This window comes from Oncorhynchus clarkii, chromosome 12 (genome assembly GCF_045791955.1).
Source record: "Oncorhynchus clarkii lewisi isolate Uvic-CL-2024 chromosome 12, UVic_Ocla_1.0, whole genome shotgun sequence".
Lineage (NCBI taxonomy): Eukaryota > Metazoa > Chordata > Actinopteri > Salmoniformes > Salmonidae > Oncorhynchus > Oncorhynchus clarkii.
The window spans coordinates 48,070,695-48,086,829 of NC_092158.1; the positions used below are offsets into that span (position 1 = coordinate 48,070,695).

The window sequence follows — 16,135 nt, forward strand, 5'->3', positions numbered from 1 at the left end:
CAAACGCGATCGCGACACGCAGGCTAAAATATCAAAACAAACTCTGAACCAATTATATTAATTTGGGGACAGGTCAAAAAGCATTAAACATTTATGGCAATTTAGCTAGTTAGCTTGCAGTTGCTAGCTAATTTGTCCTGGGATTTAAACGTTGAGTTGTTATTTTACCTGAAATGAACAAGGTCCTCTACTCCGACAATTAATCTACACATAAAACGATCAACCGAATCGTTTCTAGTCATCTCTAGTCACCTCCTTCCAGGCTTTTTCTTCTTTGGACTTTATATGGCGATTGGCATCTCATAGTTACCACGACGACCGACCGAACTCAGTTCATCTTTCAATCACCCACGTGGATATTACCAATGAGGAGATGGCACGTGGGTATCTGCTTCTATAAACCAATGAGGAGATTGGAGAGGCAGGACTTGCACCGTGTTCAGCGTCACAAATAGTACTGACTTCTATTTTAGCCCTTGGCAACGCAGATGCTCCTTGGCACGCGCTAACAGTGTGAGTGCAGTAATTGAATAACATGTAGAGTGAGAGAAAAAAGTATTTGATCCCCTGCTGATTTTGTACGTTTGCCCACTGACAAAGAAATGATCAGTCTATAATTGTAATGGTAGGTTTATTTGAACAGTGAGAGACAGAATAACAACAAAAAAAATCCAGAAAAACGCATGTAAAAAATTTTATAAATTGATTTGCATTTTAATGAGGGAAATAAGTATTTGACCCCTCTGCAAAACATGACTTAGAACTTGGTGGCAAAACACTTGTTGGCAATCACAGAGGTCAGGCGTTTCTGGTAGTTGGCCACCAGGTTTGCACACATCTCAGGAGGGATTCTGTCCCACTCCTCTTTGCAGATCTTCTCCAAGTCATTAAGGTTTCGAGGCTGACGTTTGGCAACTCGAACCTTCAGCTCCCTCCACAGATTTTCTATGGGATTAAGGTCTGGAGACTGGCTATGCCACTCCAGGACCTTAATGTGCTTCTTCTTGAGCCACTCCTTTCTTGCCTTGGCCGTGAGTTTTGGGCCATTGTCAAGCTGGAATACCCATCCACGACCCATTTTCAATGCCCTGGCTGAGGGAAGGAGGTTCTCACCCAAGATTTGACGGTACATGGCCCCGTCCATTGCCCCTTTGATGCGGTGAAGTTGTCCTGTCCCCTTAGCAGAAAAACACCCCCAAAGCAGAATGTTTCCACCTCCATGTTTGATGGTGGGGATTATGTTCTTGGGGTCATAAGCAGAATTCCTCCTCCTCCAAACACAGCGAGTTGAGTTGATGCTAAAGAGCTCCATTTTGGTCTCGTCTGACCACAACACTTTCACCCAGTTGTCCTCTGAATCATTCAGATGTTCATTGGCAAACTTCAGATGGGCATGTACAGTGGGGAGAACAAGTATTTGATACACTGCCGATTTTGCAGGTTTTCCTACTTACAAAGCATGTAGAGGTCTGTCATTTTTATCATAGGTACACTTCAACTGTGAGAGACGGAATCTAAAACAAAAATACAGAAAATCACATTGTATGATTTTTAAGTAATTCATTTGCATTTTATTGCATGACATAACTATTTGATCAACTACCAACCAGTAAGAATTCCGGCTCTCACAGACCTGTTAGTTTTTCTTTAAGAAGCCCTCCTGTTCTCCACTCATTATCTGTATTAACTGCACCTGTTTGAACTCGTTACCTGTATAAAAGACACCTGTCCACACACTCAATCAAACAGACTCCAACCTCTCCACAATGGCCAAGACCAGAGAGCTGTGTAAGGACATCAGGTAGACCTGCACAAGGCTGGGATGGGCTACAGGACAATAGGCAAGCAGTTTGGTGAGAAGGCAACACTGCAATTATTAGAAAATGGAAGAAGTTCAAGTTGACGGTCAATCACCCTCAGTCTGGGGCTCCATGCAAGATCTCACCTCGTGGGGCATCAATGATCATGAGGAAGGTGAGGGATCAGCCCAGAACTACACTGTAGGACCTGGTCAATGAGCAGAAGAGAGCTGGGACCACAGTCTCAAAGATAACCATTAGTAGCCATCATGGATTAAAATCCTGCAGCACACGCAAGGTCCCCCTGCTCAAGCCAGCGCATGTCCAAGCCCGTCTGAAGTTTGCCAATTACGATCTGGATGATCCAGAGGAGGAATGGGAGAAGGTCATGTGGTCTGATGAGACAAAAATAGAGATTTTTGGCCTAAACTCCACTCGCCGTGTTTGGAGGAAGAAGAAGGATGAGTACAACCCCAAGAACATAATCCCAACCGTAAAGCATGGAGGTGGAAACATCATTCTTTGGGGATGCTTTTCTGCAAAGGGGACAGGACGACTGCACCTTATTGAGGGGAGGATGGATGGGGCCATGTATCGCAAGATCTTGGCCAACAACCTCCTTCCCTCAGTAAGAGCATTGAAGATGGGTCGTGGTTGGGTCTTCCAGCATGACAACGGCCCGAAACACACAGCCAGGGCAACTAAGGAGTGGCTCCGTAAGAAGCATCTCAAGGTCCTGGAGTGGCCTAGCCAGTCTCCAGACCTGAACCCAATATACAATCTTTGGAGGGAGCTGAAAGTCCGTATTGCCCAGCGACAGCCCTGAAACCTGAAGGATCTGGAGAAGGTCTGTATGGAGGAGTGGGCCAAAATCCCTGCTGCAGTGTGTGCAAACCTGGTCAAGAACTACAGGAAACATATGATCTCTGTAATTGCAAACAAAGGTTTCTGTACCAAATATTAAGTTCTGCTTTTCTGATGTATCAAATACTTATGTCTTGCAATAAAATGCAAATTAATTATTTAAAAATCATACAATGTGATTTTCTGGATTTTTGTTTTAGATTCCGTCTCTCACAGTTGAAGTGTACCTACGATAAAAATGACAGACCTCTACATGCTTTGTAAGTAGGAAAACCTGCAAAATCGGCAGTGTATCAAATACTCTCCCCACTGTATATGTGCTTTCTTGAGCAGGGGGATCTTGCGGGCGCTGCAGGATTTCAGTCCTTCGCGGCGTAGTGTGTTACCAATTATTTTCTTGGTGACTATGGTCCCAGCTGCCTTGAGATCATTGACAAGATCCTCCTGTGTAGTTCTGGGCTGATTCCTCACCGTTCTCATGATCGTTGCAACTCCACAAGGTGAGATCTTGCACGGAGCCCCAGGCCGAGGGAGATTGAAAGTTATTTTGTGTTTCTTCCATTTGCGAATAATCGCACCAACTGTTGTCACCTTCTCACCAAGCTGCTTGGCGATGGTCTTGTAGGCCATTCTAGCCTTGTGTAGGTCTACAATCTTGTCCCTGACATCCTTGGAGACCTCTTTGGTCTTGGCCGTGGTGGAGAGTTTGGAATCTGATTGATTGATTGATTCTGTGGACAGGTGTCTTTTATACAGGAAACAAGCTAAGATTAGGAGCACTCCCTTTAAAAGTACACTCTGTATGTTTACATTTATTTTGCAACGCGAGCGGTGTGGTCAGCATGTAACGCTAATCAATCATAATCGCATTATGCAAATGCACAAATCAATCAACGTTCTGAGGAGAGGGGACACACACACAGAGAGACACAGGAACACATAGCACAAACCATACAATCACAAAGCATAAATAGATAACTCAGCCACACACACACACACACACACACACACACACACACACACACACACACACACACACACACACACACACAATTAATAGATAAGGCTAACTTATGTTCAAACCACTGAGACAGTGGACCATCAAATAATCAATAGGATTAAAACTAGGACAGAGATAAAACAAATACAATGCATTAAAAAGGGCTAAGTTAAGTTTGCGTCCACTCTTATAGTTTTGTCCGAAGAATGGGGTCTTACCTGTGCCAGGTAGTGTGCACAGCAGGAGGGAGAGGCAGAACCGGAAGAGAGGAGAAACACAGAGAAAAAACAACAATTAATATTTAATCAAAGGGAGACCACAATTATTTAAAGAATGTATGAATATACTGTATGGCTCCTGTGCATGAATAATGTATGAGCTAACAACATTAGCCTAGAACTACCCATTTGATATTCAGAGAGGGGAAACAGTATAGCAAACCAGCTGACAACAAAGCCAAGGGCATAGGCCTTCAGCCAGCCTCCCAGAAACATTCTAGCCAAAACGGAGGAACATCTAATAGCGCATTTCAAAAGTGGAAGAGAGGGCTGCCACCACCCAAACAAACGGCTTTCAGAGCTCACACTGGGTTTAAAACGTGTCCTGCTGAAGCTTATTACATCAGAATCGTAGGTCGGCGTGATAAGACCACAAAGGACTAGACGGCTGGAGTTAAAATAAATAAAAACTCCTCTTTACTACCTCTCTCTCCATCCCTCCACCTCTCTTTCTGTCTCTAGTAGAGTGCTGCGGGGTGGATTTAAGAGTCTAATTTTGTCAGCTGCGATATCGACTGAGCAGAGGAGATGCGGGCCAACCCGGGATCACACAATTGTTTACAAGCACACAGCCTCCATATCAACCTCCAGAAAGAGTGGGTAACATTATGCTGCTAGCTTAATATCTAATTGAACCCCCTCGCCTAATCGCGTTATTTTGGGCGAGGAGCGACCCTGCTCCCTCTTTTTATTGCACATTACTGTATCCCGCTGCACCTGTCGGTCCCCTCTATCTCCCTAAAAATCGACTATCCCCCTCCCTCTCTTCCAGTCCCCCACCCCACACACACCACTGCTGCTGCTAGCAAGGCGAGGGTAATGAAATTAGACAGCGTAGTTAGTGTCGGGGCATTGTCCTTGCTCATGCCTGACCCCTCCCAGCCTCCTTCCTGGCCCGCTTCCCTGAAGTGGAGTTACCAGGATATTGCTAATCACTCACAAAAGGCGGATTAGACCAGAAGGGGTGACTGGACATTTAAATGTCAGGCCATAGCACCTGCCTTGCGCCCCCCTCTGTAGGACAAGCGGTCGCAGGGAGCAGACGTCTCGCCAAACATCTGATTATGTGTGCACGTCCAGGAGAAAAAGGAAACAGCAGCCTGCTCAACACAACATCAAAACAATCTGACAAAAGAATGCCATATTCAGGGTACAACAAATGCACTAGCTCCTAGTTCTATCAAAAGTTGGTCTCTAGCTCTATTACCTTCATGTATTCACATCTCACCTTCAGCAAAGACCCTTCAAAAGAAGTTTAAGGGTTTCCGAAACCCTTTGTCTACCGCCCTTTTCACGTGGATCTGCATCAATCTTTCAGTAAAGCTGCGTTCAAGAAGCTGACGGTTACTTTGGAGCAGGCACCGCTCTCTCAGTGCTCTCGGTCTCTTATCTCTTCCCTCTCGAAACCTAACGAGCCAACGGCAACCAACCCTCGTGCATGCTGGTATAATTTGTGCTCAGGCACTCACTCCGCAACCTGAGTGCAAATTTCCACCTCCACTCATCGCAATGACGACACGTCTAAATCCTAAACTGAACCCCCATAATCTGATCACAGGAGAACTGTGATATCTGTCTGAGCCCCAGAAAGACAGACTGACAGGCAGACAGGCTCGACTTCTCTGCAGCTCACTCGCATGGTGATCAATGGAGAAGAGAGGTGGAATGGCATTATGCTTTTACATTGAAGCACTTTATTCGGAGATGTAGGAAAAATGGATGACTTTGCAGAAAAGTATGTTTTTTCAGAGGTGGAAGGGGAGGGACAGAAGAGGAACACTTCATGAGGATCAGTGACAAGTGGGGACTTGTACCGTCACTAGCTGTCACATCAGGGTGATCATCAACCTCTAGATAGTATTGTTTTTTGATCACAACGTGTTCAAATCCCATCTTTCATGGTTTGGTAGGTGCAGCGTAAGATGTATTCAACATATTCATGTATTCGATGTATTCAAACCTCTTGACATTTGCAATTCAATCCAGGACATATATGATTACAAAAGCTGGAATACTTTATGCCAAATAATGTAGACGCATAATGCCATTCATAAGATCCCCAAACAAATTTCCCCAAAAAGACAAAGATGACACAAAGTCAGATTTCATATTCTTACACCCACAAAAAAAACGTTTTTGAGGAGCAGTGGCCGGTTTCATGTTTAATTCAACAGCCTTGACTAAAGCCTTGGAAGGCTCCATTTGCTGGTCCCTCATGTGCGTCCAATTTCAGACGAGCTGACTCGAGCACTCCGGGATCTGTGGAGATGCTTTGTTGGCCGGTGCTTTTGGAAACCCTGTAAGCTCTGGGGTATAGTGGGCGGGGGGCATGTGGGTGACTAGTATTCCTACCAAAGATGGCGCCAATCATAATTGCAGGGCTGGCAGTGACCTTGAAGGGGGTCGATGGGTCTTATGCGGCTGGCTCTACCTCCTTTCTCTGGCTGCGTCATATCTGGGTGAAGAGGGGACCAATGGCCGTGACACATTCTTTCCCATATTTCACACTCACTCAGGACAATCTAATCCGTGTAATCCATAAAATGAGTGGAAATAAGTGGTGCGATCTAGCTATTCTTTTAAGGAGTTAAAGTATGCAGAGTCATTGTAAAATAGAGATAAGCCCATAATTACATCATTGGGGTTTTCAAAGAAACCCCTGAAAAGGCATCATATGAGGGAAGACATTGATGGTGCATTGGTAGTAAAAATATATTTTATAAACTCAGCATAAAAGGAAACGTCCTTTCACTGTCAACTGTTTTCATTTTCAGCAAACTTAACATGTGTAAATATTTGTATGAACTTAACAAGATTAAACAACTGAGACATAAACTGAACAAGTTCCACGGACATGTGACTAACAGAAATGGAATAATGTGTACTGAACAAAGGAGGGGGTCAAAATCAAAACCACATGAGGGAGGAGGATGTCTTCCTTGTAACTCACAGCATTGGGATTGCCTGCAATGACAACAGGCTCAGTCCGATGATGCTGTGACGCATCGCCCCAGACCATGACGGACCCTTCACCTCCAAATCGAGTACAGGCCTCGGTGTAATGCTAATGTAATTCCTCCGACGATAAACGCGAATCCGCCCATCACCCGTGGTGAGACAAAACCACAGCTTGTCAGTGAAAAGCACTTTTTGCCAGTCCCGTCTGGTCCAGCAATGGTGGGTTGCCTATAGGCGACGTTGTTGTCGGTGATGTCTGGTGAGGACCTGCCTTACAACAGGCCTACAAGCCCTCAGTCCAGCCTCTCTCAGCCTATTGTGGACAGTCTGAGCACTGATGAAGGGATTATGCGTTCCTGGTGTAACTCGGGCAGTTGTGGTTGCCATCCTGTACCTGTCCAGCAGGTGTGATGTCCGGATGTACCGATCCTGTGCAGGTGTTGTTATGTGTGGTCTGCCACTGCGAGGACAATCAGCTGTCCGTCCTGTCTCCCTGTAGCGCTGTCTTAGGCGTCTCACAGTACGGACATTGCAATTTATTGCCCTGGCCACATCTTCAGTCTTCATGCCTCCTTGCAGCATGCCTAAGGCACATTCACACAGATGAGCAGGGACCCTGGACATCTTTCTTTTGGTGTTTTCAGTAGAAAGGCCTCTTTAGTACCATGTTTTCATAACTGTGACCTTAATTGCCTACCGTCTGAATGCTGTTAGGGTCTTAACGACCGTTCCACAGGTGCAAGTTCATTAATTGTTCATGATTGAACAAGCATGGGAAACAGATTTTAAACCCTTTACATTAAGATATGTGAAGTTATTTGGATTTTTACTAATTATCTTTGAAAGACAGGGTCCTGAAAAAGGGACATTTCTTTTTTTGCCGAGTTTATATATATATTGTTGAAACACAAAACTTTGATCTACTGTAGGTGTGCGTTTATCGGCCAAATATTTGATCATATGGTTAAGTGTATTAGAGAAATGGTCCCTTATAGCCAACAAGTAATACAGAATCCCTCATTTGCAACAACAACTGTCTATACTATCGCTTTAAGGCATCTTGATTATCAGGATTTTGACAGACGATGAATTGCTTGTGGTTAATTAGTCTACTAATGAACTTGAGAAACTTAAGTAAAGATTACACAAACATAATAAGCCAAGGTGTCACAGGAATTCACTTGAACCACCGATAATGCCAGCTAATATGATTTACCACTTTGGTAGTCACGAGTATATCATACAAAGAATTTTGACATTTGCCGATGAAACACACATCTTATTATGCCGAAACATGAATAATCATCAATACGTTCATAAATGAGCGATGAAACAATGAGCAAATCTGGGGCATTGACAACTATTTGGAATACAAAAACAAAGACTATAGGGGGTTAAAAATAATCTGCTTTGTGTTCTCTACTAAAAATCCCGAGGCATCAAGATCTGCATTTGCACATCAAACAGATGGAGGGGAAAGAAAATGAGCGACAAAACCAAAACAAACATCTATAACGGCCCCTCTATTCCGAGCAGTACATACCTCGTCGCTGATCATATGTCTTCCCTGTCAAGACAGTCAACCAATCAAAGCGCTACCGCACGGTTCCTTTGATGCGTTCGGGTCTGGAGAGAGCGATGTGATTGGCTGCGTCTCTCTACGGACCCAACACTCTTCTCTCCTCACGAGTGCTTAAGCGCTGCCAAGCAAAGTGTAATATTAGTGTCATCTGCATCCTCAATTGCAAATTTTACTTGGAAATTCCAATCTGTCATCGGTTTCCCGTCCGGGGGCCTCTCCCAAGAAAGGGGCTTGACGAGCACCTCTAGCAGTTCTAATGCTGATGCACCTGAATCCTGGTGTCTAACTGGGAATATTCTGGAAACGTTGCTTTGATTTCGACAAAGGCCATGTGGCTGACAGCAGTTAAATCTCTGGCTGTAATTCACTCTATGAAGTAGAGAACAGACCGATTACTCACATGCACTGGCGGCTGGGGTCAGGTGCTGTTGTGAGGGATCGTTTTTAGTTAACACACCACTTGACCCCCCCATGTTTGTGTGTGTGTGTGTGTGTGTAAAGGAGCTTGACAGCTGGCCATCACGATGATAGATCAGAGAGAATTTGTCACAAGAGGCTTTGGCATGTTTGATGTGTGAATTGTGCCAACTGTATAGTCTGTTGAATAGTACCAACGGTCTGTCCATCGCCACACACAGTAAACTGGATCCACATATTGCATTCCGATTTGTGCGTTGTGGCTGTCAAGTGAGACGCTCAACAGGGTGCGAGGAGACACCGAGAGACTCAGACACGCAGACACAAAGACATCAAAAGTCCCCTTACAGATAAATGACTAAATAAAAATGGAAAAACATACAAGTAAATGAGCTGGCCTGGAAGCCATTGGGGGCCACGTGTCAACTTATGCATAGAAAGCAGGCCATGACTGTGGGCCATCAGACAGTAGAAAAATAAAGAGGCCCTAATAGCTGGAGCCAGTGTATTGAGTTTCAGAGTATAGTGGGGCCGGCTATCAAGTCTGCCCTGGGAATCAATACGAGATTGGACCTCCGTGTTCCTGGTCTGTCCTAATGGAGCTTTTCCCCATTGTGTATCGTATGGCGCGTGTATTGATGGCCCCCATGCAGTATTTAAAGGGGGGAAGAAGCCGCTGGGAGCACTCGGGCTCCAGCGTAAACACTTTGCAGGTAAGGGCATCACAGGGATTGAAGGGCTTTAATATCATTCCTTTTCAGCAGAAACATTGGCAGAGAGAGTAATGGCAGAGATTGCGGCAATAAAGGTGTCATGTTAATGATGAATTTGCCGCTACCTGATGGAACATGACAACTTGGAGTCTAGAGAAAACATTGAGAAGGGGTGCTACTCTATTTAAATTACATTTCAGAACCACCTGGCAGGGCGATTATGTGCCTATATCAAACCCAGGCATTTCGCTCAATGAGGAAAAGGCAGGGGGATGTTGGTGAGGCTCATTCACTTAACGGATTTTGCTGCATCACGTGATGGGGTATTGTGCTGCAGGTTGTTGCGTGCGCTAAGTCGAAAAATGACTTTAAAGAACCATGTTTTAACCGCGAAAGCCATGTTTTTGTGTTGGCTGGTAATTTTCTTACATGTCTTGTGCTTGCAACTTGTAGCAATACAGGTCTAACCCTACGTACTTTTATAGAAAATGGAAATTAATAACAGAACAAATGTTGTTTTGATTTACCTAAAGTGACTTACATGCAATCTCTTCTTCGCCAAAGCTCTTATTTGGCATGAAGAAACTTGTGCTCACCCTCAATAACCAATAACAGTTTAATAAGTTGGTTCCATGTTTGTTTTTTCTATTGTCCTTGTACCTGAACACAAACAGCTAAACAAATAGCTCGGTACAGAACTCCCAGTCAGAACAACATGACGTTCTGCACAAAGTCACATGTCGCCAGCAAATGAGGTGAGACTTATTTGCACTCAGCAATATTGCAATTCAGATTCCAAAACATCTAATACACAATTAAAGGAAAGAAGGCACAATACATTATCTCAAATCAATCCACTTGTTGACCCTGAATCAAATAAGGCCTCAGTGAGAATGAGTGAAGTGCTCAAGAGTTCTTCATCTCAAATATTGCTCTCATTAAGCCAATCATGTCACACAAAATCATCCCATGATCCACCAATTTATTATTATTATTTAACCTTTATTTAACTAGGCAAGTCAGTTTAAGAACAAATTCTTATTTACAATGATGGCCTACCGGTGAACAGTGGGTTAAAACTGCCTTGTTCAGGGGAAGAAAGATACCTTGTCAGCTTGGGGATTCAATCCAGCAACCTTTCGGTTACTGGCCCAACGCTCTAACCACTAGGCTACCTGCCACCACAAGGCATCCACAAACCTCAAATCCCAAAAGCACACTGACTGAAAATGAAAATACACACATACATCCCTTGGGAAATAGCTTTTTAGTCACATGAGCAATATCCCTCAACCAATACATAGTCTAAGCCGTACACAGGTCACAAGCCAATATACATTTTTGACATAATGGTTCTAGTTTGTGGGACATCAGACAGTTTTGCAATGAGGAGATCTGATTAGCCTTTCTAATCTAATTCGACAGGGGGCCATTTGCCACCCTCATGAGGAAACTATCACAGACAAAAGAAGCCAAAGGTAACAGCTGGAACCAATGACCTCTGTTAATAAGCCCCTTAATATATTACTGAAGACTAATGCTTGGATGTTGCATCAGCTGTAGGTCTACTAGAGCTGGGACAATAAACCAAAAATTCCCAACACCAACAATGAGTACGTCGGTCATTTTGCTACCTAACGTTCCTGTAGATTGTTCTAAAACCATTATTTGGTTAACAGTAATAGCCTATGCATTATGTTGATTCCTGCAATGAAAGTATCTGCCAGTCCCTGTTTTGCTGTCGGCTGCTGTGTGAGCGAGCCACTCTCACTCCCTCTCCCCACAGTGCTCACGGAGGAGGGAGAAATGCATTTTGAGAAGCATATTATGATCGTTGCTGAAAATGCAATTGAGGGAAAAATACCGTTTTCAAAGCAACTATGGTTGTTCTAATTATAGAGAGTCACAAAGATGTCGGCAAAATCTCTGATGAGCCATAAAGAAATATGATAATTCTGGATCCTATTTTGCCAGTTGCACATCAAAATACAATCTCAGTTGTCTTACCTGGCACTGGGGAAAAAATGGTCTCCTGCCACTAATGTAAAGTTAACTGTCCATTAACACTAGCACCACTGGGCCTAGGGGGACCCCCCTTCAAGCTAATGTGCAGTCATCCCGACTGCAACATTATAACAGCGTAATAAATACATTTGTTACTGCAGACTATATATATATATATATATATATTTAAAGTGTTCAATACATTTTATTCATGGAGTGCCTTTGCAACAACTATGAAACAGAGCACATACTGTATGCGTTGGAACGTGGTAACAGCTTATTTGTATTTAAAAAACATTTTAAAAAATACCCCAACCACCAAGACGCACGATCAGCAAGACACGCGGTCAAATGATGAAAACATTAGTACCCTAAACACAAACATCAGTAGATGTTGACCAGCAACATATCACCCTGCATACTACTGCTGGCTTGCTTCTGAAGCTAAGCAGGGTTGGTCCTGGTCAGTTCCTGGATGGGAGACCAGATGCTGCTGGAAGTGGTGTTGGAGGGCCAGTAAGAGGCACTCTTTCCTCTGGTCTAAAAAAATATCCCAATGCCCCAGGGCAGTGATTGGGTACACTGCCCTGTGTAGGGTGCCGTCTTTCGGATGGGATGTTAAACGGGTGTCCTGACTCTCTGAGGTCATTAAAAGATCCCACGGCACTTACCGTAAGAGTAGGGGTGTTAACCCTGGTGTCCTGGCTAAATTCCCAATCTGGCCCTCAAAACATCACGGTCACCTATTAATCCCCAGTTTACAATTGGCTCATTCATCCCCTGTAACTATTCCCCAGGTCGTTGCTGCAAATTAGAACGTGTTCTCAGTCAACTTACCTGGTAAAATAATAGATAAATAAAAGTAGCCTAAACATAAGAGTGAAGTGTGCTTGATAGTGAAAATCAGCACAAAAGCAATACTAGCATTATAAGTGTCGATATGACAGTAGTCAATTATTGTCATGTTGTGCTTCTTCCAGCAATGGCATCAGCTGGAGCATTTTTCATGTCACAAAAACAACGAAAGCTGGTGAGTGCGTTGCTGATGTTTTTTGCTTGAGATGTAGGGCCTGCTCTCTCAGATTACATTTTGTGCTGATAATCATCTCTTAGCATGGTCACCGGCTTGTTCTATCCAAATGGTACGGTACAGTCCCTTCCTCTCTCCCAGTTTCATTTCACTGCGGTTTGGTGGTGGCACAGGCACCCGCTCAGTGCATACAGAGGCTCAGAAACAGAAGAATAATCATCAGAAATGCCATGATTATTTCTTCCCCCACCATCTGAGTCGTTTTCATTCAGATGTTGTGGCAATGCTAACACAGCATGTGCATCCATTCGTCTTGGTCTTCTTGCCATCGTAAATTACGCACGCTCTCACTGTGTACTCCAAGTTGGCCAGAGTAGACTGATAAAACTGATTGGATTTGGTGGACTGATATAGGGTCCATACCATTTTGAGATTATAAATTAGATTAGATCAATACAATAGCCTGCACTTTATTCACAATTGGTGATTACATAATTATGCATAGTTCGCTTCCTCTCGCTCATCAACTCACCCATTCTCCCCCATCAGACTTTAGTTCATTTATTTAATCTCGTGTGAAATTTACTTCAGTATAGTTGGGGTTCAGTTGAGGCAATTATCAGGGCGATTATCAACTGGGCACGGCCCCTTCATGTCAGGAGGAGCAGAGCAGGCCCTATCAGGAGGAGGAGGGGAAATGAGGCAAAACCATTCAAAAAATGACATGCCCTACTAAAACTGGTTATAACTCCAGTTATGTTTGTGATATTGAGATTCTAACAACGGCAGTGTGTTATAAACAATTATTTTGGAAAAGTCAAGGACGGAGGAGGGCATGACTTAAAATGACAGAGTAATAAAATAAATACATTCATGAGCAGTTGAAATGGCTGCTTTAAAGGTTCTAGTGTTAAGAAATGTTGTTTTTTTTAAATTGTTGTATTTATTGTTATTATAAAATAGCAAAATGTGTTACATTTATGTTACATTTTATCCATATTGGCCAGCACTTCCCCCCAAAAAATGCTTTATCGTAATATATAGATGATTTATCATTTCCACCAAAAATGTGTACATTTATGGCAATATGGATTTTCAGTAGATCTCCAGGAAGAGGGTTGGGTAGCCCTGATCTATGGTCTATAATTGAGGTCTCATTTGATTCAAGAGACTGCAGGGTTCAACCCGGGGAGAGTAGAGACGAATGAAACAGGTGACGCAATAAGATTCACCATAAAAAAAACACCTTCCCCTTTGAAGGAGAATCATTGTTTCTTTGCCGCTGTAATGAACTTGTACAAAGAGTAAGGAGAACAACATTGACAGTGGCTGTAAATTATTTAAAAGCCTTCAAAATGTTTTATAAGACATTTTAAGACTTCAAAGTTGCAGCCACAGATATTTCAGCATAGACAACACAGTTGGCCAAGAGCTTGCATTCTCATCTTGGAATACCCACCATTGAACCAACCGCTGTTATTGAATGTCCTGGAGCTTTAAGAAAGAAAGGTGATGTCCAAAATATGACTTAAAAAAATGCTATGAATGTCAAAATCAAAATGTTCATGTCATTTTGAAAGTGGTAGGTTGATATATACACTTGAGTTCAGCAGCCATTACAAATAAGAATTCAACCTAACTGTTGGACATTGCACCTCGGAAACAAGAAGGGGATAATGTATTGAGAAAGGTCAGAACACGTACAAAGGGACAGTAATGGGGAGGACGTATGGACAAAGGACAGGATTCATACTGAAGGGAGTGTCACAAAATGACAATTGTCCAACAATAACAATGTGGGTGGTTTCTCTGTTCTACTTTCTTCTCAAACATTTAACAGTGAGATGGGAGAATACTGCACCAGGGTAATAAGGATATAGGGTTATAAGAAAGAAAACAACCCAGGAGAGACCCATTGAACAGTAGACTCTATATTGAATAATGATGAGACTGATCTAATTGCTGTCAAAGGAAAGCAGAAAATGATAAGAAATACACAAGGGACATAGACTAACTGCTCTATACCTGATTGTAAAGCACTTAAAAAAAAGAAGACATACACTTGAAATTACATCTGGTAAATGCACAGATTACTTATCACAAGCATCCATTATGGTATTTCTATTATATTTAGGCTTGAGCAGAGTATCACATTGCGTTCCAAGATGAGATATAATAAAGTTATGCAGGAAATATGCATTTTAGTGCCTATTCAATTACAGGCTAATGTGCTGATTACCCAGTCGGGATAAAACATTTTTTTTTTAAACACAGGTGATAAAAATAACTTTCAGTAATTGCTTGCATTCACTCGTCGTTTCTTTGTAATTAGTCCAATTGTCGAAATGGATTGCTGCCCTACATAGTGCCTGGCTATAGAATTCACGTGTCTCTCTCCGGGTAGCTATGCGTTAAGGTGGAGATGACAGGGTGTATGGGCAGACAGAGCATACAGAGGCTCTGATGTGCATCACGCTGGTCCTCCTGTCATAGTCCACGGAGCCTGTAATCCAAAATGATTCTTGGGGGGAAAACACTTATGCTTATCTGGATTAACCTTCTATGCATTTATGTTATATTTCTCATCTTGTCCCCATACTTTCAGAGAATGGAGCAGCATGTGTCCTATTAAATTACCCATCCAGATACCATTGTCTGCTCCCTTGAGATGTCCGGAGAGCATTAGGGGAGACCATACAGACTGGTTAATGAATGAAATCAAAGGCTGTTGAATCTCAATAGGATCGATGTTGACACTGCTGGGAAGCTTGCATGCAATATTGATGATATCCTCTTATCATTGCATGTATTTATTGATTTAGATACACTATTCCGATGGAACTTCACTCCCTCCAAAAAGTCCTAGAAACATGTAAAGTAAAGATGATTGTTTAAACGTGGCTGCAGAGGCAGTGACATCATCCAGTCTACTGTCAGCACTAAGTCTACTGCCAGTCAAATACTGTCGGCACTAAGAAAAATAAACGTCTTGTTTCTGCTTTAAATCTCTCCTGGCCTCCCAGTGCCCAACATCAAATACCTGTCATTCAATGTTGGAAATGTATGAATCTAAGTAATGAAAAATAAATCATCAAAATACTTGGTGGCATCTGTGTCAAAACAGAGGCATTAGGTGCAAAACTGAAGTTAACATACAATTTAACGTCAAGCTGTGGAGAACAGACAGTCAGATTTTACTGTCCAATGGCTCGCTCCGAATTATCTTTGCAAGACGAGAACCATTTGCCAAAAAGACAAGAAAGATTCCAGTGTTTGAAGTTGAAGGTGGCTCTTCCTTTGCCAAGTGTGCAAATCTGTCATCAAGGCAAAGGGTGGCTACTTTGAAGAATTTCAAATATAAAATATGTTTTGATTTGTTTAACACTTTTTTGGTTACTACATGATTCCATATGTGTTATTTCATAGTTTTGATGTCTTAAATATTCTACAATGTAGAAAATAGTAAAAAAAAAAAAGAACTTGAATGAGT

The 16,135-nt window shown here is 42.7% G+C and overlaps 1 protein-coding gene across 2 annotated transcripts in view; it reads right to left on the reverse strand.

Annotated features, from left to right (window-relative positions):
• The window catches only part of LOC139420760 (transmembrane protein 132E-like), a 367,970-nt gene that overhangs the window by 153,728 nt on the left and 198,107 nt on the right, over window positions 1–16,135 (reverse strand). The window contains exon 1 of one of the 2 annotated variants that reach the window (XM_071170970.1): window positions 1,114–1,241. The exons of the other annotated variant lie outside the window; for it this stretch is intronic. Within the exon in view, the coding sequence (XP_071027071.1) occupies window positions 1,114–1,144 (31 nt within the window). The 5' untranslated portion in view covers window positions 1,145–1,241. Of the gene's footprint in view, window positions 1–1,113; window positions 1,242–16,135 lie in introns of those variants that run through there. 2 annotated transcript variants of the gene reach the window in all.